The sequence below is a fragment of the Solea solea genome, chromosome 16 (assembly GCF_958295425.1).
Source record: "Solea solea chromosome 16, fSolSol10.1, whole genome shotgun sequence".
NCBI classification, from domain to species: Eukaryota; Metazoa; Chordata; class Actinopteri; order Pleuronectiformes; family Soleidae; genus Solea; species Solea solea.
The window spans coordinates 24,435,970-24,457,761 of record NC_081149.1 but is presented as its reverse complement, the minus strand read 5'-3'; the positions used below and the strand labels follow the sequence as shown (position 1 = coordinate 24,457,761).

At 42.5% G+C, this 21,792-nt stretch overlaps 1 protein-coding gene across 1 annotated transcript; it reads left to right on the top strand.

The window, feature by feature from the left end:
• The first annotated feature begins 395 nt into the window (after positions 1-395).
• Positions 396-20,361, top strand: LOC131476159 (retinoic acid receptor alpha-B-like). Its single transcript, XM_058654691.1, has 9 exons — positions 396-1,533; positions 13,202-13,356; positions 13,695-13,836; positions 15,037-15,197; positions 15,286-15,462; positions 15,543-15,747; positions 15,906-15,973; positions 16,589-16,679; positions 17,825-20,361. Exons 1-9 carry the CDS (start codon positions 1,326-1,328, stop codon positions 18,073-18,075), a joined length of 1,458 nt encoding a protein of 485 aa, XP_058510674.1. The 5' UTR covers positions 396-1,325; the 3' UTR covers positions 18,076-20,361.
• The last annotated feature ends 1,431 nt before the right edge of the window (positions 20,362-21,792 follow it).

Here is a 21,792-nt window from a genome sequence, read left to right as displayed (position 1 = left end):
TTAAAAAGATGAATTCAGACTTTCAGCAGTGCTGTCACTAAATAGCTGTTTTAGCTTATTCTGCTTTATTTCTCTCAGTCTGCTGTCATGCAAAACCTCCATTTTAAAATAAATCTATAATATATTCTGTTATTCTATTCTATTATGCTTGCATGACAGGAGAGGTCGTGTATCTTACTGATAAGTATGTAACTTAACATTAGTGCTGTCAGTAGATATATAAATATTTTACATTCTAACAATGGCACAAAGTCATGTGGAGGCACGCGCACGACAGGTAGGTGGAGCTCGCGCGCAGCTGGTGTCGCCACAGAGAGAGAGAGAGAGAGAGGGAGAGAGAGAGAGAGGGAGGGAGAGAGAGAGAGAGGCCGCCGGGTACAGAGCGGAGGTTACCACAGGACACTCACTGCTCCTGTGCGGCTGACAGACGGACGGACCTCCGCTACAGCAGCGCCACTTCCACCGCCGCCGCTCTCTCACATTTGGATATTGTGCTTCCTGGACACGCAGCGGCAACTTGAACGGCACACATGGCTGTGTCATTGTGCTTCTTGTGACGGCTTATTTCTCCTTTTTCCTCCCTCTCTGTCTCGCTCTCTCTCTGGAAGTGAAGCGAGCACAGAGAGCAGCGCGTCCGTCTCCACCGAGTGGACATTTTCACTTTTCGGCGTGAAGCTCCATTCATTTGCTGCGTTGTTGAGACTCTCACACACAGACACGCGCGCGCGCTGTGCGGTGACATTAAAGGGACCGTCAGTGACACACTGAGCTCAGACACATGTCACTGATACAATTCACGCGAAACGTTAGCTAGTGTTTGAAAAGAAGCTGCTAACGTTATTGACCGGGCACCGTGTGTGTGTGTGTGTGTGTGTGTGTCGGTGTAGCAGTGTAACGTTACATTGCTTATTTTTCATTGTTTTCCTCCTTTTTTTAAAAAACAAATCGTCTGCTTTAGCTACAAAGTCACGAGAGCACCCGCGGTGTGTGAAGTTGGTGACACTTGTAGCACAAAAACCCCACAAAGTAACCTCGCGCCTCATGTGTGACGTTTCACGACAACACGAAGGCAAAGTTTCAGCGTTGATCGCTTGTGTTCTTCCCGGAGCGTAAAGGTCACAGGGACGGGTCATCTGTTCGCCTCTAACCCCTCCTCCTCCTCTCCCTGTCAGTCTGTGATGAAGATGTGAACTCCCTCACTCCCTTCCCTCTTTTCTCAGAGCGCTTTGATATTTTTTTTTCCTCCCTCCTCTTCCTCCTCCTCCTCCTCCTCCTCCAACTCGCTTGGCTTCAAAGGGATCGAGCCAGACCTCCGTGTCTCGGGGATGTACGAAAGCGTGGATGTTGTGGGTTTGAGCCCCAGCCCCGGCCGCAGCAGCAGCCCCAGCCCCGGCTCTTTTCTGAGCATGGACTACTACCACCGACACCCGGGGCTCGGGCCGGAAAAGGGTCTCCTGTCCGGGGTAGGAGGACTCCAGCGTCCGTTCGGAGGGTCACTGGTGACCAGCAGACACTGGAGCGGATCCTGCCACTGTGAGTGTTTCCACTTGTTATCATTTATTTGAACTTTACTGATGATTACGTTGTGACACTGAGATACAGGTGTTTAAAAAGCCATGCTCCATGCTTAACTTGTAAATTTAATAAAAATGAGTTCTCACTGTTGTGCTGCACACAGGAAGTGATTTGCTGTACGGGGGCAACCGCAACATTGTGCTAGTAAAGTGAGCTTTACCGCTGTAGATATGTTGGCGTTGAACTGAAAACACAAAGAAAAACCTCACAAAAAGTCTAAGAAGGGAAATCTACTTTTCAAAAAACACACCCCTGTGCTACTGGTGTATACTCACCAACGCTCCCTCAGTCAGGTGTGACAGAGTACAAGTATGCAGCGTACAAATAATATGACATCTTTTCTGTTCACAAAGACCGAACAGAGGCAAAATGATAACATCAGCAACAAAAATAATCACTAAAGCTGACACACTGTAGCTTCACTTCAAGCTTGACCTCATTACTGAATGTGTTATAGATTTAAAAACATGATAGAGCCTTACCACACTGCATCCAATTTAAAACTTCAGAATGAAATATAAATCACATGCATGTCGTATGTTTTCTATATCGACTTTGAACATAAAACGATACAAAAACATGACGTTTAAAAGCTTCGTTTGCATTCAAATGTATCACAATATTGTGAATTAGTTTACCAAGATAAACAGGAGGTCGCGCAAAAGTCGTGGAGACGACAGAAAGAAAAGACGACACGATTTAATGACACAAAGAGCAGTCGGTAAGATCAAAGAGTGTGTGATGAAACCGTGTTTTGCTTCCACTTCCCGTTTATTATTGCAGTAATATTTGCTTCTTGCGCTCAGTGGTGTAATGTTGTTCCGCTTGTCTGCTGCTTTCGCCATTTTAGTGACGACGATTCAGTCACATGATTTCTTAAATGTCACCAAATCTGTTTCCGTTGCACTGATTGTTAGTCAAAAAAACAAAAAACGTGTTTGACATCAAAATATATACAGCCTACAACTGCTGCAGGCTGTTTGAAGTAGTGACCGAGTTGTCCAGCAGAGGGTGCTGTGAGTGCTGCTTGGCTTGCTTCCATGCCTTCTTTGCTCATCAGCAGAAGACAACAGTGGTGTTGTGTCATATTTGCGGTGGAACCATGGAGATCATGATCACAGAGGACAAAGACGAGCTAAAATGTCCTCCTGAGCAGACAATTATGACACTAAAGTAATGGTGAAGCGAACAAGCGTTTGTCATTGTGTGTGTGTGTGTGTGTCCAAAAATATAAGAATTACTCTTAGAATGAATGTCATGTCAACTTATATTTATCTAAGGTGGAATCATGTGGAAGTATTTAATGACATTGATAACTTTTTCTTTTCTGCACACAACAATGGAGCCTTTGAATCCAAAAACATAAAACCTTCAACATAATATACAACTAATTAGTCATGTTGCATCTCTGCCACGGTAGAAATTCATGCACTTTCTGAAACACTGAGTATAAACATTGGCAATGACAATAATTGACCATCTCATACAAAACATGCAAATACGGGCCGTCTTGTTGTGAGTACAGAGAGCCGCTCCGCCCGGTCGTCACGTGACGCAGGCGACAAGTCCGACGGTCAGACGGTAACCTGAGGGTAAAGGCGCGCTGATGTCACTGGGACATGGCGGCTTTGCACAACCAAGATTAAGTCACAGAGAGAGAGGGAGGGAGGGAGAGGGAGAGAGAGGAAGGACTCTGGTCAGCGGGTGAGGAACACGAGGGGGGTAGAGGCTGTGTGTGTGTGTGTGTGACCGGAATAAAAGAGTGTCAAACAGGTTCAAAGGTCAAAGGCTATACACAGACGTATGCACACACACATTCAGCGACTGCTCCAGCAACATCTAAGCACAAGCTGCAGTGTGTGTGTGTGTGTGTGTGTGTGTGTGTGTGTGTGTGTGTGTGTGTGTGTGTGTGTGTGTGTGTGTGTGTGTGTGTGTGTGTGGTAGAGAGAGAGACCCAGTGCAGTGACTCACTGACAATTGGGAAGTGACCTACATCTCTCCCACTTTTTTTATTTCTCCTTCTATCTGCCTCTTTCTTTCCTGTGTCAGCTGCCCAGTCATCACTTCTCTGCACTGAATGACCTCTCTTTCTGTCTGTGATGCACGCACACACACACACACACGCACGCACACACACCCACACACGCACGCACACACACACACACACACACAGTGACGCACATACCCATTCATTCACACTCACAGTTTGTCTGGGAATGTGAGCGTATACTGACCAAGTTAGACCTGAGTGTGAGTGTGAGAAAAGGGGAGGAGGTGGATGGTTGCATGTCACTGTTTGTATCTAACACAGGGGTGGGGAAGCTCTCTCCTTTACCAGGGGGCCATTTTAGTTTCCATCGCATCCTTCAGCCGTCATTCTACATTACTGAATACATGTCAAAGTAAACTCTACGATTCACCGGCTGGGACTGCTTCTCTCTGATGAGGCGCCATCGGATGTCGGGTGGTAGTGATGGCGATACTTGGTGTCCATACAAACGAAAATACCTCGTTGGTGGTATTTGCAAAACTGAAAATTGACCCTAATGTTTATCAAGCTTTTTTACTTCTAGAAGCGCCACTGCAGCAAACAACACTCGTGCACAGTTTAATCCAGTTAAAACAGGCCTTCGAACAACTTGCAGAGTCGTACGTCCAACTCCGCCTCCGTAGGTGGAGCTGTATCGCTCCATAAGCTTCCTGTTTCCTGTTAATCTTTGACTTCACACAATAAACAGCAAATGGTGAGATGGATGGTGCAAATGTTGGTCATGTGCAGAAGTCTGACTCCAGTCCGTCTAAACGTATACATGCAGGAGTAATCGGACTATGAATCGCATTATCCAGGTATGTTAGTCCGACTAAGACTAGCTCGGTTTTATTTGTACTAACGTGTTTACGTGACATTAAGAAAACTGAATTATTGACTTAGTCCGACTAAAATTGGACTTAACATGCATGTAAACGCACTTGCTCTCGCTCATTAATCCAACTTCTAAATCAAAAGTCTTTGCATGTTGTGTTAGCCATTAGCTCGCCGAGACCTGCCAGAACTGACAATTGTCTTGTGGGCTGTGAAAGTCTAGCACGACCAAATGTACCAAAACAAAAGAGATTGGATAAAGAAAAGGAAATTGTAATGTAATTTAAATGAAATGTGTGTTTTAGTTTGGGCCTGTTAAGAGTTCCTGTGACAGTATGTGTATTTATTAGCTTAGCCAGACACTTGGTACTTTTCCATGGAGCTACTTTCAATATGCTGCTCTGTTCTAATCCAATCCAACTTTATTTGTTAAGCACTTTAAACAAACCACCGTGGACCAAAGTGCTGTACAGAATAAATAAAAGACATAGTAAGTAAAAAGGTTCAAAATCAGATAAAACAGCTTAAAATAAATTAAAAATCATAAAAAACACAAGAAGAAATAGCAGCCATACAATAAAAAACAATAAAATCCATTCAAATAAATCAAATAAATCAACGTCTCATTAAGTGTCAAAGGCCAAAGAGAAAAGGTGGGTTTTAAGGAGGGATTTACAAACAGACAAGGACGAGGTCTTATGTGCAGAGGCAGATCAGAGCTGAGCCTCCGCTTGATCAGCTGACCTGAGAGAGCGAGCAGGCAGTTGGACTCCTGCCCTTGTCCCAGTTTACAAGCCCGAGAGGGGAATTGATTTTACTGAATGAAGTGTGTCCTCCTCCAAAACACTAGGTGGCAATAGATCCCTTTTCAGCTTGTTAGTATTCCGAGGTTTTCTGGTCTAGTTTGCAGCTTATGTGTTGGCACGATGAGCGTCGCTCTCTCTCTGTGTCGTCTTACTCATCTGTGAGCTGGTTTCCTTTATTATTTCTGAGGATAAGCTGGAAGAGGAGGGGACTGTGGTTCATGCAGAGAGCACACATCTGATAACAGCTGATACAGGCAGAAATAATTCAACTCCCAAAAACTTTATCTGTGTGTGTGTGTCAGTCTGACTTTTGAGAAATTCAGTTTATCACAGTTTTAGTCAGACTCGCGTACTTTAAAAGTCGGCTCGTGTAAATACAGTCATTGTTGTAATAACTGATACTTGTTGGACTCGACAGTGTTTATAAAAATCTCTATTTCTACACCGTGATGCTGACCACTGCTGATGTGATTTGCTCTCATAACACAACATAACACATAACTCCATATGCATTTGGTTGTTTGTGAGTGGGTTAGTCTGTCTGTCTGTCTGTCTGTCTGTCTGTCTGTCTGGTAGCAATGTCACTATTGATTTGAGCTAAACTGTCATAAAACTTTAAAGGTTAAAAACCTCAATTGAATATTGATTTTTTTTATTGATTTTTTTTACTCCGCGGATGAAATGAATGACCGTGGAATATAGTTTTCTGCCATATTCACACTTGACCTTTATTCCACTTGGTCACGGTCTGTGCCAAAGGCCGACTCAGGTGTCATACAATCTGAAGTCTGAATATAATCCCAATTCTCTCACATTTTCTCCACATTCTATTAGTATTATTATTATTATTATTATTATTATTATAATTATTATTAAGGCCTTACATGAGGAAGCTGATAAAACAATATGCTTCTCAGTCTACACTGTCCAGACATGCACATTACACCATTATTGACGACCTCCTGATGTGGTTCTGATGTCTAATTCATTTGTTCATAGTGGATTAATAGTTCACATTATTTGATCAAAATGTCAGCAGTTAAATTTGCAATGTCAGCTAAAACAATCATCTAACACAGTGTTTCTCAAACCTTTTGTTTTAACAACCAATTGTGACTAGGGATGCACCGATATGAACATTTTGGCCAATGACGATATTATTATTGCTGTTATGGCCGATAACCGATATTTACCGATAATGAAAAAAGTTTCTGAGATTATAAAATTCTGTACAGACTGAAAATCATGCAAGCTGAATTTTTGAATGTTTTCCTTTAAGGTTACAGGGCGACACCTTTACCACGTGTAGCAAGTGTGTAACTACATTAAAGTACAGTTTCTCTCCCTCAACTCACAAAACTCCTGTGAGAACGTTTGGATCATAAATTACAATCATGACCATAAATCAAAATAATATCCTGATAGAGTTACTTGATCAAACCTGCCAGTTTAAACAGGTCTTAAGCTCAAATCCACTCCATTTAAACTCAAATCTGTCAAAAATATCAAAAACAAGTCCTGACTAAATATGTAAACATGACGACTTTGTGCAAAGCAGGGAGGGAAAGTCGCGCCGCCTTGGCAGATTGTAGCAGGGTTCAAGATTCTCTATCACCCGCTGGAACCCTCGGTCGTCCACTGTGGAAAATGAGCCATCATTTCCACTGCCTTGTACTTACTGACCCACTGCCTTTGTGCTGGTTTGGTCGAGTACTCGCTGTATTGGGCTCCCAGCTGCGACTGGCTAACGTTAGCAATGTTAGCAGTGTTAGCTTCCTGCCATTGTTGGGTGGCGGTTTTTCAACATGACATATTAAATTTGTGCTGTTGAATGCGGCATTAATCCCTAATTGTGACCCAAATCACAATATAGCAACTCATTTATCTGTAAAGACTAATATCTAATATTGAATTGATTAATGCGTCATTTCCAAGAGAGGTGTTTGCTAAACTACTTTCAACTTGATTTTATTCATGTTACAGGCCAGCGCAGGACAATAACACTGTACACCTCCATCATAATCATCATTTATTTAGTAGCCACGACAGACTGCACATTCTGCTGTGATCAATAATGCCATTATGACATTAAAACATGTTTATAAGTTGCACATCATAGTCTGCCTGACAGTTCACAGTTCTGTCGTCTGTTTTAATTTCTCTGCAAGAAAACGAGACACAAACATGACACAAAGCTTTAACTGTATGTGACGACAGTGATGGTCTTTCCTGAGTGAGAGGATACAGATGTTCACAGAAGGCTTTCACTGAACCACATGACCTCTGGTCTCACTGCAACATTATCTATGATCACAAACAAAGCCAACGTAAATCATCACATGTGTCGTATTCACGTACAGTTTCATTGTGGTGATGTAATGGTTGGTGCAGTAGTGAGTAGTCATGATTCATTAGGGACAATTACGCACAATAAAACACACGTAGGCAAATGGAAACACAACATCACTTTCCCTATACAATCCTTTTCTTTGTCATTTTTATAAAGTGCGTCTTTTAAACACTGAAGTTCATGTGCCGCGCCTGTAGGTGGCGTTGTAGCACCGCTACAGAAAAGCCAGGGCAACTAAGGAAAGAAAATAAATTAAATAAGTTAAGACAAAAGGAATAGACCAAACAATCTCTAATCGCAGGAAGAGGAAGACGACGACGCTGTTTGTATCCATCAGAAATCGAGTTTCACTGCTCTCAAAACAACGCTTCTGTGTTGATAAACAGCTGATACGGTCAAAACCTCATCCACAGATTCACTTAAACGTCCATCACCTTAGATATATACACATTTCTGTAGATTTGGAGTTGGAAACATGTTATAATAATAATAATAATAATAATAATAACAAATTTAATTTAAAAGCGCCTTTCAGGTCACTCAAGGACACACCACAAACAGAATGAATTAAAATCACACAATTAGCTAAACCAAGGTAAAACACATAAAATCAACACAATACAAGTACACAACTCAACAGAATATACAACGCTGTGCAAAAGTCTGAGGCCACATTTAGCTCTGCTGTATTAGTGATGCTATAATGACCATACAGTAGAACTCTATCATTGTATTGAAGTTTTAAAATAACAGCGTGTACAGGCTAGTTACTTTACATTACTCTTGGATTAGTCCATGACAGCACCTGAGATGTACCATAACTTAATTAAACAATATGCCTAAATCTTGTCTTTAGACATTTCAAAGCAGAAATGTTACATGTTACGTCCAGAGGAGGATAAGTGGTGTTCACATTAGCAGAGACGGCCTCTTTTTCTTGTCTGCTATTGACATCGGGACGTTGAGTCTCCCGACACTGATATCAAGTCTGATAGATAGATAGTTTAACTACTAAGCTGTTATCACCACATTTGTGCTGATGCACGGCCGCCGAGCCATAACACCGAGCCGTCTCTGAAACATAATGCTCCCGCGTCACAAGTGTAACAAATATTCTGCTTCCATACAAAGAGGAAATGTGCAGCCCACACGTTTCAGTTGAAATGCAGATTCTGCTTTTTATTCAACACTCTGTGCTTAGTCAAGTGTTTATATTTCACAGTTTCATTCTTCCAGGATCTGATCCGCCATCGTACTGATGAAATAATGTGAGACACACGAGACTATATAGAGTTTACAGTCACAGTCTGTTAGTGGTGATGCATTGTGAAGAAGAAAATATTCCCGTGTCATTGGGTTCATTGTAAACTGCAGTGTTTATTATACAGGGAGCGGTGAATAAATAAATGAGGGAGTGGACGTGTGTGACACAGCAGTGTCAGCGTTTTCTCCACATCCTTCCAATAACATTATAGACTTATGACAACGTGCGTCTTCAATTACGACACAGCAGAGATATGATGTCCGTGCGTTGTACAAACGGCACACGTAACAGTAAGCTGTGTCACATATACAGTATCTTGCTTGTTTGTTTTCTTCCATAAAGAGATTTAAAACGACACTTTACTGCTTTCTGCAAACTGCTCTTAATCGTCTTGCATTTCTAATGATAAATATGAATATTAGGTCAGTACAGCTTTTCACGTTTCCTCGAAGGACGTGTGTTTGGTCTCGCAGTGACGCCGAACATTCCCTGTTGCTTTTGATCAATGCAACTGTTTGACAACACACAGCCTCAGACATGGAGCTTTGGTATTTGATTATTGTGTCTTCTCCTTCCTCTGTCTCTCCTCCAGTAAACAGTGGATTTCATTGGCTCATTTGAATGATGCTAAGCTCGTGCTCGTGCTCCACGAAGATTACTACGTGTGGAGATTCTTTGTTTTATTGCAAAGACAAATCACAATAATTGTGATTGTGGTGAGTTCCCGTTGTCGGGGTTGTCAAGTTGACGTGAATGGGAATATTGTCCACCGTGTGCATACAGTCCTAGTGATTTCTTTGGACGTGCCACAATGAGAAGCCTGCGTCTTTTCATTTCAATTCCACAAGTTTAAAGATGAGTCACTAACATTCCTCTCTGCTGATAAGCCTCTCATCTCATCTCCACAGCAAAGAAGGAACATGTTGTACAGGGAGGGAGAGAGGGAGAGAGGGGGAGAGAGGGGGAAGAGATTCATAAACACACCGAAGAAAACAGAAACTCAGAGACTCTTGGAAGTATGAGGTGTGCGAGAGAGAGGGAGACGGAGAGTGAGAGAGAGGTTTGAAACGAGGTCAGACAGAGTTTGCTAGCGTTGGCCAGCGTTTCCGTGAGAATAGAGCAAACAAACAGAGAAGAGATGATGGGATGTACGAGGGCTTACACAGCCTGAGTAAATGACATTAAAAACACATTAAGCAGTGTAATTTGTTGTCACCATCATTTATACATTTCATGATCGCACACAGGGAGACCGGCGGAGCCAGAAGTCACCGATAAGCCTCATTCAGCTCAAATTTTCTTCATTTTCTCAGTTTATTTATGTTGTTGCACAAAGAATATTCAAACGTGTCAGGAGACGTGTCAAGAAGAAGCCACAGCGTGATGCAAAGGACCTCACAAAACTCAGCCAGTACAAGGGAAGCTGTAACATGAGACAAGAAAATGAATAACTGAATGTTTTGACCCCTTCTTCTTTCTTTCCCACCGAGCTGTAAACGTAACAAGTGTTTTACAGACTTTACAGAAAGTAACTGAAGTGCAAAGCTGACTTTGATTCAGCAGCTCAACGCCACGCCGTCGTCATGCTGACACACGGGCGCTCTGCGGTGCTCGTTACCAACCAGTGTTCAGCCTCTGACTGTGTAGTAGTCAGTAACTCATGTTAATATTATATAATATAATATCAGGTGTAATATTTCAGATGTTTACGTAATCCGCTCCAAACGTTCACAGCTCTTTCATTAGCAGCTGCATTTGCGTTGAATGTAAACAAACTGGTGTAAGTGAAGTAGAAAGCTGTCGCTGGCTCTCGGGAGGGAAAACACGTCCTCGCTCGCAGCATCTGCTGCTTATAAAACAGACAATTATACTGAAGATTGTTTTGACCTTGAATCACGTCTGATGGCCGACGGCCAGCTGTTAAAAAAAGGTCCCGACTATTAACACATTTATTTGACCGCTTAAGATTTATTGTAAGAGGAGAGTACTTTGTATCGTACAATGTAAATGGCTATAAAAGAATAAACGGAACAGCTTTTTACCTTTAAAAAATGAGCATTATTAGGATTTAAAGACACTTTTCAGCACTGACTCAGTGATACAGGATCTACTGCTAAACTGTCTGTTCTTTACTTTAATACAGACAAGTGAAAGAATTTCAGACTTGAAAGCAATGTTCAGTTTGTTGAGAACAAACAAATAACGTTGGTTTTTAATTCAGTTGTCATTAAATCCTCTGTCATTCAGATACTGTGAAGAAAATTGATTTCTTAAAAGTGTAAATAAACCTTGAAAACACTCAACTCTACAACGTATCATATATGGGAGTGTTGTTTATTGAGCCAGGTGAAAATTGTCTAAGTTGAGAGGAGCTAACGATTATTTTGATAATCGATTAATCGGTCGATTACTTTATCGATTCATCGAGTCATCATTTGGTCGATAAACGTTAAAAAATGTCGTTCAGTGTTTGTCAAACCTGGAAATAATGAGGTTCTCAAATGTCTTGTTTTTGTTCACAAACCAAACATTATTCACTTTTTATGATTTTTATGAAACAAAGGAAATGTTCACATTTAAGAAGCAGAAACAATCAGAAATCCTATTTTAATCATAAAAACACGCGTATTTTGCGCGTAATGCTGTTTTTTGAAGGCGTTCATGTAAAGTGCTGCCGTACTTTTGACGACTTGTTTCCTCCATCATTTTTCAAACGCTTCGTCCAGAAACACGTCACGTGAGCTACACAGGGCGTGGCATTGGTTCTCTTCTTCCTCTTCTTCTCCTTCTTTTTCTTCTTCTTTTACGGCAGTCGGCCTCTAGCTTAACGGCGCTTACTGCCCCACATTAGTAGCCCTCACATTTAATAATCACACTTAATGGGTTAGTTGTTGCAGCTACACTAGTTTAGTGTAAAGTCTTGACATTTGTAGCCTGGGTGAACCTAAGACAAGTCTGCCAGCAGTTTATTTTCACTCTGCAGACACATCTGGCACGGATGAATGAAAAAGTGAGCCAATCACGTAAGGGGCGGGCGTTACTGTACGTGACGACGAGCGACGTCAAGCAGTTGTTGCTTCCACGCCACAACTAGATGTTCGTTGCTCCAAGAAAACTACATTTACAACATTTGTTGACTTGTTTCTTTTTCTCTGCATGTGTCATACGGATCATTGGTGTACAGAGTGGATTTTGGTCACACCTCTTGTAAGTGGGAGGTGACTACACCCATTCATTCTAACGTGCTGTGGTCTGACGTTAGCCGGTGCGTTTGTCTGTGCTGATAAAAATCTGCGTATCTGCTGCCTCTCTGGTCAAACACCAGCTACTGCATTCAGATTATGCTTTTCTTAGACCACTCGTGCGTCACTGGTACACTTTTTTTGTCACCCCTCTTCCATCGTCCAACCAGTACGAGGCTTGTTGTCTCAGACTCCTCCCCCCCTTTTTTTTTTTCAAACGCTGACGCTGCGTTGCCGTTCTCTCTCCACCACTAGAAAACAGACCACGCCCCCTGCACTGTTCCCCACTCAGCTGGGAAGAGGAGGGGGTTTAGCTGCCCTTTAATTTCACTATAACATCGTTGTTAGACTTGTTGTAAATGTAAGTGTAAAAGATGATCTATGTTTACAGTGTAGCCTGCCTCAAAGTCAGCTGGGATACAAAAGTTATACAAGCAGAGAACTTTCTGGAGTACCTCAGGGTTCCATCCTAAGACCTTGTTTTTTTTGTTTTGTTTTGACCAAATGACCTTCAGACCTGATGTTCTGTATATTATCTAATAATTAAAAACAATCTGGAGTCTTTTCCTGGAAACATACAGTATATACTGTATGTCACCTGGTGCATATAAGTTTGTTCCTTTGGGAATTTGGGAACCCTTAAAATGAATGACATTAAAAGGCTCTGTCCTGGCTGAGACAGGCAGCAGTACACAGATACAGCCACTAAAACATATATATATATACATATATATATATATATATATATATATATATATATGTATATGTATATGTATAAACTACTTAAATATGCAGAGTGCCATATAAAATCACATAATCAGCAAATGATTCAATAAAATCAATCTGCAGTCACATGTTTCTGCCTCCAATTCATTCCAGTTTCAAACAATCCTGTAGTTTGTTAGAGGAAGAAGGAGCCACGTATTTATTATGATGATTTTACTGAATGTTAGTGTTCATGCTGTTGTTCTTCTCCCATTTATTTTCCACAAATGTGTGTGCGACTCGAGCCGAATGGTCGAGAGACGCAGAAAAATGCACTTTAATCGCATTATTGCCAAATACAAATGGTTGTGTTTTCTCTGTGTCTGCTCCCTGCAGCTGTAGAGACCGAGAGCACGAGTTCAGGGGAGGACCTGCTGGTCCTCGGCCCCCCCTCACCTCCACCTCCACCACGCATCTACAAGCCCTGCTTTGTGTGTCAGGACAAATCGTCAGGATACCACTACGGAGTCAGCGCTTGTGAGGGCTGCAAGGTAGGCCCCGCCACATACACACATACAGTGTGCGTGTGCGTGTGTGTGTTGTGTGTGTGTGCGTGCGTGTGTGTGTGTGTGTGTGTGTGCTAAACTTAAGACCAGGACATGTCGCACTCATTTCAGGTGAATGGGTCATCCGTGTACAAGAATAGACACAAGCTTGAAATCTTGAATAAATAATGATTACAAAAAGCACGAGTCGTTGCTTCTCGTGTCAGTGGAGAGGTCATGACCTTGCTCTGTCTTTTCTAATTCTACACACACACACACACACACATATCCATCCATCGTTACCCTGCAGCTCATCATTGCCTCCTCCTCTTCCGTCCTGTCAGGGCTTCTTCCGGAGGAGCATCCAGAAGAACATGGTGTACACCTGCCACCGAGATAAAGTCTGTGTCATCAACAAGGTGACGAGGAACCGCTGTCAGTCCTGTCGACTGCAGAAGTGCTTCGATGTCGGCATGTCCAAGGAGTGTGAGTACAGCCAACGACGTTCTCGCTCCCGAAACAGCTGCGGGAGACTTTTAACGTCACGTGTTGTTGTCCTGTCAAAAATGAACATGGCACCATGAGTGATTGAGGTTAAACTCGGCCTTCTTCACTGGTTTCATGAGCCTGGTGTTCGTCTCCATCTGGTGGTCATTGATGGGTAACACAGTCACCTCTGAAATCCACCAGCATGGGTATTCAGTGCTGCGTTCACTCCTAATCCAATCCACTTCTGTGCTGATTAAAGGATAAAATGGAAGAAATGATGTGAGCAGCGATGTCAGTAACCATGAAGAGTAACATCTGTCGTTTAGGTGCTGAGTGAAGGCCAGTGCTTGTGTCTTTATCAATAACATTATATCATTTATTTGCTTTTACTTCACTCTGTACGAGTTTCCCTGGTTTTTCAGCGACGTAAATGTGATTATTTTCTGGTTTCTTTGCTCCGTGTCACAAAGAAATCATTCAAACTGAATCATTTCAGAACCTCATTTCTAGGTTTGATGAACACTTATCACAATGTTATCGACCTTTATTTGGTATTTATGGAGCAGCAAGTACTCGATGAATCGACAAAACTACCATATCATATTTTTTTTTAACTGATGTTACTAATAAACATTCAACTGTTTTTGTATTTTAGCATAAAAAGAAAAATCATTTGACGTCTCAGTCCACTAGATGGTGCCAAGTGCTCACTCTCACGAGAGCTTTTATGAGAATATACTATTGCAATGAACAGGTTACAGGTTAGCATGTTAGCATTTTAGCATGTTAGCGTAGCTCTCAGCTTTTGCTGCCTTGGTAAAAAAACAGGAACAGTTGCAGGAGTTGAATGTGCTATAAAATGTTTAGTTGGTCATTTTCATCTCTGGCATTAAAAGTCACACGGTCAAATCAAAGGGATTCTGCAGCGACTTAGTGTTTCTGCTGTTTAAAGCTGGACTCGTTGGAAAAGCCGGCTAAACAAAGCAGGAATATCTTCAACTGTAGTCAATATTGAGTAAAAATCCTTTGTGTTTTCATTAGAACCGTCCTGTGTGACAGCCGCGGATAATTCAGGCTTTTGGTTTTCAAAAACTTCACAGAAGCCAGACTGAGCTCAACGCTTTGTCAGCGAATGTCAACCTCCTTGTACTCGTGTGTGTCGTCTGTGATCGTAAAAGTCTTCACTTGCGTCCTCAGTGGTGCGGAATGACCGGACAAAGAAGAAGAAGGAGGAGAAGAGGCAGGCGGAGGTGGAGATCTACGTTCTGTCGGCAGACACTGAGCAGATGATCGCACAAGTTTGCCGCGCGCATCAGGGCACGTTTCCCTCCATGTGTCAGCTGGGAAAATACACCACGGTACGAACACTCACACTCACAATCACAATCCCCTGCTGCTCCCTGACATCAGTACCGTTCTTTATCATGGCCTCACTCTCATCCACAGAGCAACAGCTCGGAGCACCGCGTCTCACTGGACGTCAACCTCTGGGACAAGTTCAGCGAACTGTCCACCAAATGCATCATTAAGACGGTGGAGTTCGCCAAACACCTGCCCGGCTTCACGACGCTCACCATCGCCGACCAGATCACGCTGCTCAAAGCCGCCTGTCTGGACATACTGGTGAGTTTAACACTGTCCACGCGTCCAACTGAGACTCTGGTGTCGCGGCGTTTCCTCGTCCGTAACATGTTTCTGCTCAGATTCTGAAGATCTGCACTCGCTACGCTCCGGACCAGGACACCATGACGTTCTCCGACGGTCTCACTCTGAACCGCACTCAGATGCACAACGCCGGGTTCGGACCGCTCACGGACCTCGTTTTCTCCTTCGCCAACCAGCTGCTCCCGCTGGAGATGGACGACGCAGAGACGGGACTGCTCAGCGCCATCTGCCTGCTCTGTGGAGGTACTGCACGCAATAACTCACTGATACGAGACGCAGTAATTCACAAAACTCTTCTCAAAAACGTCTGCTTCTATTCTACCCAGCGTGTGTATGTCACAAAGTGTCAAATACAGTAATGAGTTTAATATTTGATGAGGTTTTTTTGTGCAATCCTGCAGATCGTCAGGATCTCGAGGAACCAGAGAAGGTGGATGTTCTTCAGGAGCCGATGCTAGAAGCTCTCAAGGTTTGTTACAGTACAACATTGTTCCTTTGTTACCAGATCCAGACCAAGACTTTGGTGTTAGGGTTTAACAGGAAACAGCGTAGCAGCATGTCAGGGCGGCGTTCCCGAGGAGGAACCTCGGACGCTCCCAGGAACTCACCGTATCATGAGCAGTGAGAAGCAGCTGTGGATCCTGATTGGATAAAGTGTTGTACGATACTGCTAATAATTGTACACTAAATAACCTAAGGCTAAAAGTAAAGATTTAGTTTTTGAGATACCGCCATTAGAGAACAACACTAATATGAAATGGATTATATTCTGTTACTGTTTTACAGTAAATCGTTAAAACTACATTTCTAACGATTCTGAGCTGCATTGTTAATAAACCTGTTTTCCTCTCGGAGTTTCTCACTCCAAACGCAGCCTTGCCGCTGCCTTCTCTTTCAAAATGCAGTCACCACTACACGGACTGGAAATGAAATAATCAAAAATGTGTATTTATATATGTGTGTATATATATATATGTATATATATATATACTGTATATATATATATATATATATACATATGTGTATACACACATATATATGAATAAATAAATAAATAAAGACTTTCCTCCGTGTGTGTGTATAGATGTATGTGAGGAGGAGGAGGCCGGACAAACCCTGCATGTTCCCCAAAATACTGATGAAGATCACTGACCTCCGCAGCATCAGTGTGAAGGGTGAGACACACACACACACACACACACACACACACACACACACACACACACACACACATTACACTTGAAGACTTCCTGTTTTTCAGTCTAATCCATTTATTTGTAACTACTATTTCAACTCATTTACTAACCATTTCCAATCACTTCCCTTTGTTAATGTTCTGCTTTTGAAGGCATCTCAACAGGAAGTGCTTGGTTTCCTCGTTAAAAAAACAAAACACCAAATAATATTTAACTCTCTGTGTATGTTAGTAACAGCTACTATGAGTGTTCTGTTATTGTTTAAAGATGAAGTCTATGTCATTTTGCTAGGGTCACAAAAATATATATATATATATATAATATATAAATATATATAAATATTATCAATATTAATATTACTTCTCTCTTGTTTTTGAACATAATCATTTTTTTGGCGTTATTGAATTCAATTGTAGATAAATCTTTAAGAGAGAACAAGACTTTTGCACCTTCTCTACTTCAGCTCTCCTGAGCTGATTTGTAAACGCGGAGAGGGAATCTGTCATGGTCGTCTGGTGGGAGGGGCTTAGGACAGAGAAATGAAATTTCACTCTGTGCCTATAGCACGTTCTCCAGTTTCCTCCCACTGTCCAGAAACATGCAGATTTGGGCATGAGGTAAATTGGACTCTCTAGTTCAGGGGCGTCAAACTGGATTACAGAGGGGGCCCAAATTAAAAACTATGTCCAGGTCGAGGACCAGGTGAGGTCAAATAACAAAAACATGTCCATGTGTCTGGCCTTGATTTCCTCTGCTGTGTTTCAGTCCTGTATTCACATGTATCACAGCCAATAATATAATAATAATGCTGTACTCAATCATTTAGATACACACTAAATGCATAAAAGCTGAAAGAGAGGAAGCCAAATACACGCCCCCCTTATAACACGCCCCCCCGTGTTTAATTTGTTTATTTATTTTACTGGCGAGATAACGTGATAAGTGTGTCTGTGTGATGAACTGCTCATCTGTCCGGGGTGTACTCTGCCCTTTGCCCCATGTCAGATGCGACACAGGGTAAATAGGGCGCGAGCCTCATGTGGAGGATACAGCAGTAGCAGGTGGATGGATGGACCTACTCCTCGTTTCATGAAGGAAGAACTCTAACTTTGTTTCTCCTGCAGGAGCGGAGCGAGTGATCACACTGAAAATGGAGATTCCCGGCTCCATGCCTCCGCTCATCCAGGAGATGCTGGAGAACTCTGAGGGTCTGGAGAGTCACGGAGCCGGGGGAGAGAAAGGAGGAGAAGACGGAGAGGACGACGAGGAGGAAACGGACATGAGGAGCTGTCGTCCCACTCCGTCTCCCAAATCGGTCCCCTCTTCCAGCCCGAGCCCCGTACCCCGCCCCCCTGCTCCGTCTCCCTCCACCTGAGGATCCGGTGCTCGGCACCTCTAGCTCCACACAGCACCAGTGAAAGCAGACACAGACTGGACCTGATGGGACAGACAAGTGTGGACTTCTGTACGTGGACAGACTGAATGTCTCTCTGCAAATGGTGCAAGTGAATGAAAGCAGGGGACGTGAGAACTGATTTATGTCCACATTTCATACTGTGCAAAAAAACTGATTTCATTTTGTAAAATCTTTTTGTTATATATATGTATCTATATATATATATATATATATATATATATATATATATATATATACATATGTATGTATGTATGTATATATATATAGATACATACTGCCTATGATGTTAATTATTTGTGAACCTAAATGAAGGCTTATGTGTGAACTCCTCATGTGACACACTCCCTCCCTTCCTCATGAGCATGTACATGCAGAAGCGACTGTATATTCTGTACCTGACGGTGATGTCACTCCAAACAACAACAGACACTTGGTGGTAGTTTGTTTTTCTGTAAGCGCGCAGGTTTATCACAGGTACGAAACTAGAATTTCAAACTCCTTACGCAGTTCATGGAAACACCTGGAAGATGCAGCTTGGACACATCATCAGTGATGAACCCGGGTCCACAACCATCGCTGATGTTCCTGGTGACTTTCCTCTCTTATGCCAAGAATCCTTAACACTCGGTGCAGAGATCGCCATGGAAACCCCTGCAGCCCGCCTCCATCGGCTCACAGCGGGCCCTCCCGCCTCGACCAGCTGGAGGCAGTTGGCCCTCTTACGTTGATTGGCCTCCTCTATCCGGACTGTAAGACCTGTTTCAAACCCTCTGATGTGAAGACCACATCTGTCTTTGGGATGTGTCTCTGGAAATGTAAGCTGCTTGTCGAGGTCCAGGCTCGCAGTCCGGCTGACGCCTGCACACTGTTTTTCCCGCGTCCTGACGAAGGCGATGTTGTGTCTTGCTGGTGTTTCGTCACCTTTAGCACCTGAAGGTGGCGCCGTGAGTACATCCCCTCTCCCAGGGCTTTAGAGCAGCAGTTTAGGATCATGCTCCACAGAGCCTCTCGCCGGGCACAGCGGACATGCTGGTGTTTGTACTACAGACCATTTTAGAAACCAAAGGGTAACAAACGATAACTTAAAGGACACCTTTTTGAAGTTGTCTGACGTAGTGTTAAAGAAATACAGAACCATTGAACTGTAACTGGTTATCAACCTGGGATTTTACCTGTTAAATAAAACACATTTTACAAAAGAAGACACTGTGCATCAGCGCTGTTGCTCTACAATCCCATAATTATTGTTAGTCTCAAGTATATGGTCAATTCTTATCCAGTGTCGATGTCTGGTGAATGCAGTTCCCTCGCGTCAGACACAAACAAAACCAGGAACGACCCGAGGATTCATCAACCTGACACATAACAAATAATAAGCATGAAACAGAGATGAGGAAGTGAGGAAACTACTGATGACTACGCAGAACTCAGCAAGAATTAAAGAAAAAAGAATCATGTCAACACTTCATAAACATGTCATCGTGATCAGTGAAGAAAATCAAGAGTTCTAAAAGGATAAATGAAGTTCAGTTGAGTTCTGGGAGCTTTAAAAACAAATAAAAGTGTATTCAAATCAACTCGTCACACAAGTCAGGTCAGGAAGCATCGTTTAAAGTGATTTCAGGTGTTTTTTTACGCACAGAAAACCTGAGAGTTTCTTAACTTTAACATTCAAACACTACAATGACACACGGTGAAAGAATACGACCTCACTCACTGTAGTTATAAAAGAAGGAGATGATGTAGAACTGCAGTCAAGTGTTGCCTTTAAAACCTTAAAATCCATACAATCATTGCAACCTGGACTCAATGAAGCAACGACACAACCCAAAAAATCTTCTGCCTGCACCATGTTTCTGTCCTTCTCTGGAGTGTCGTCACTCTTACATGTGTTAGATATTAGTGGATGTCCTTGTTTATGTAGAATCATTATGTATAATACGATATTGTACATATATATAAAAGGCTGTGAAGTTGTTGGACTGAGGCGAACTTAAACAAGATGCTATTTTCCTAAATGCACATTTGTATATTATGTATATTTTCCAGCTCAGCCATGAAAACGTCTTCCTTCGTCCACTTTTCACTCTCAGACACGTCAGGGAGAGACTTTAAATAAAAGCCACCACCACTCTGGAATCAGAAATGTAAACAATAATGACCGTGTTTTTATCTGTCTTACTTAACATTGTCTTGTATACTTTGTTTGCGGCTCCAGCAGCAAATTAAACGACTTTAACAAACTGTAGAAAACAGATGTTTTCATTTTAAAGACACAAACGGATCATTTCCACACACAGTACAAATACTTTGTTACTGATTCACATAAAATCTGTACTTTGTTATTGATGTTTCTAGCAACTTTTACTTTAACACTCACTACATTTGGACAGGTGAATGATGAGGACAGGTGAGGGATGAGGACAGGTGAGTGATGAGGACAGGTGAATGATGAGGACAGGTGAGGGATGAGGACAGGTGAGTGATGAGGACAGTTGAATGAGGACAGGTGAGTGATGAGGACAGGTGAGTGACGAGGACAGGTGAATGATGAGGACAGGTGAGTGACGAGGACAGGTGAATGATGAGGACAGGTGACTGATGAGGACAGGTGCATGATGAGGGCAGGTGAATGATGAGGACAGGTGAATGATGAGGACAGGTGAGTGACGAGGACAGGTGAATGACGAGGACAGGTGACTGATGAGGACAGGTGCGTGATGAGGGCAGGTGAGTGATGAGGACAGGTGAGTGATGAGGACAGGTGAGTGACGAGGACAGGTGAATGATGAGGACAGGTGACTGATGAGGACAGGTGCATGATGAGGGCAGGTGAATGATGACATGTGAATGATGAGGACAGGTGAGTGACGAGGACAGGTGAATGATGAGGACAGGTGAGTGACGAGGACAGGTGAATGATGAGGACAGGTGAATGATGAGGACAGGTGAGTGATGAGGACAGGTGACCGATGAGGACAGGTGAGTGATGAGGACAGGTGAATAATGAGGACAACTCACTCACTGTGAACATGCCCCCTGTAGACGCCGTCAGTTTAACAAGAAACAAGAAGTTGAATAAAAAACAGGAAACTGAATATCATGTTAAGGTCTCGGTGTTTCACACCCCTGCGTTCTTTGGCATGTAATCGTCAGATCTCAGTTGTGCTGCAGAAGCATTCACACTTAAACATGATTGATGGGCTGGGTTTTTTCACATGTGGTCAGACAGAAACCACCGCACTGGCTCAGAGACACATTTAGTCATGTGGGTTATTGAGATCTGTCACAGTCAGTTACACTAAATATGGGGTTTGAATTCCTCGTTACACAGTATATTCACACCGTCACTGCTACACTGCTGTTCACCATCTCACCTGCTTTCATCAGGATGTGCAGACTTGTACCTGGACTCTGTTTTGGTGAGTAACACGTCGTTTGTTTTTGTTTTTTAGAGTGTAAATGTGTTGCACTATTCCAGCGTTGGCTGAGTTTACTGCACACTTGATGTTTTCTATGTTTTCCTTAAAAAGGAACCTTGAATATTCAAGTAACTCCTTTTTTTTTACATATTTACATTTAATTTAATTACAAATTATATAAAAAATAATTAAAATTTAAATTGAAAATGAAAACAGAATATAAAGGTTTACAGTGATAGTTTGGGCTTTTTTA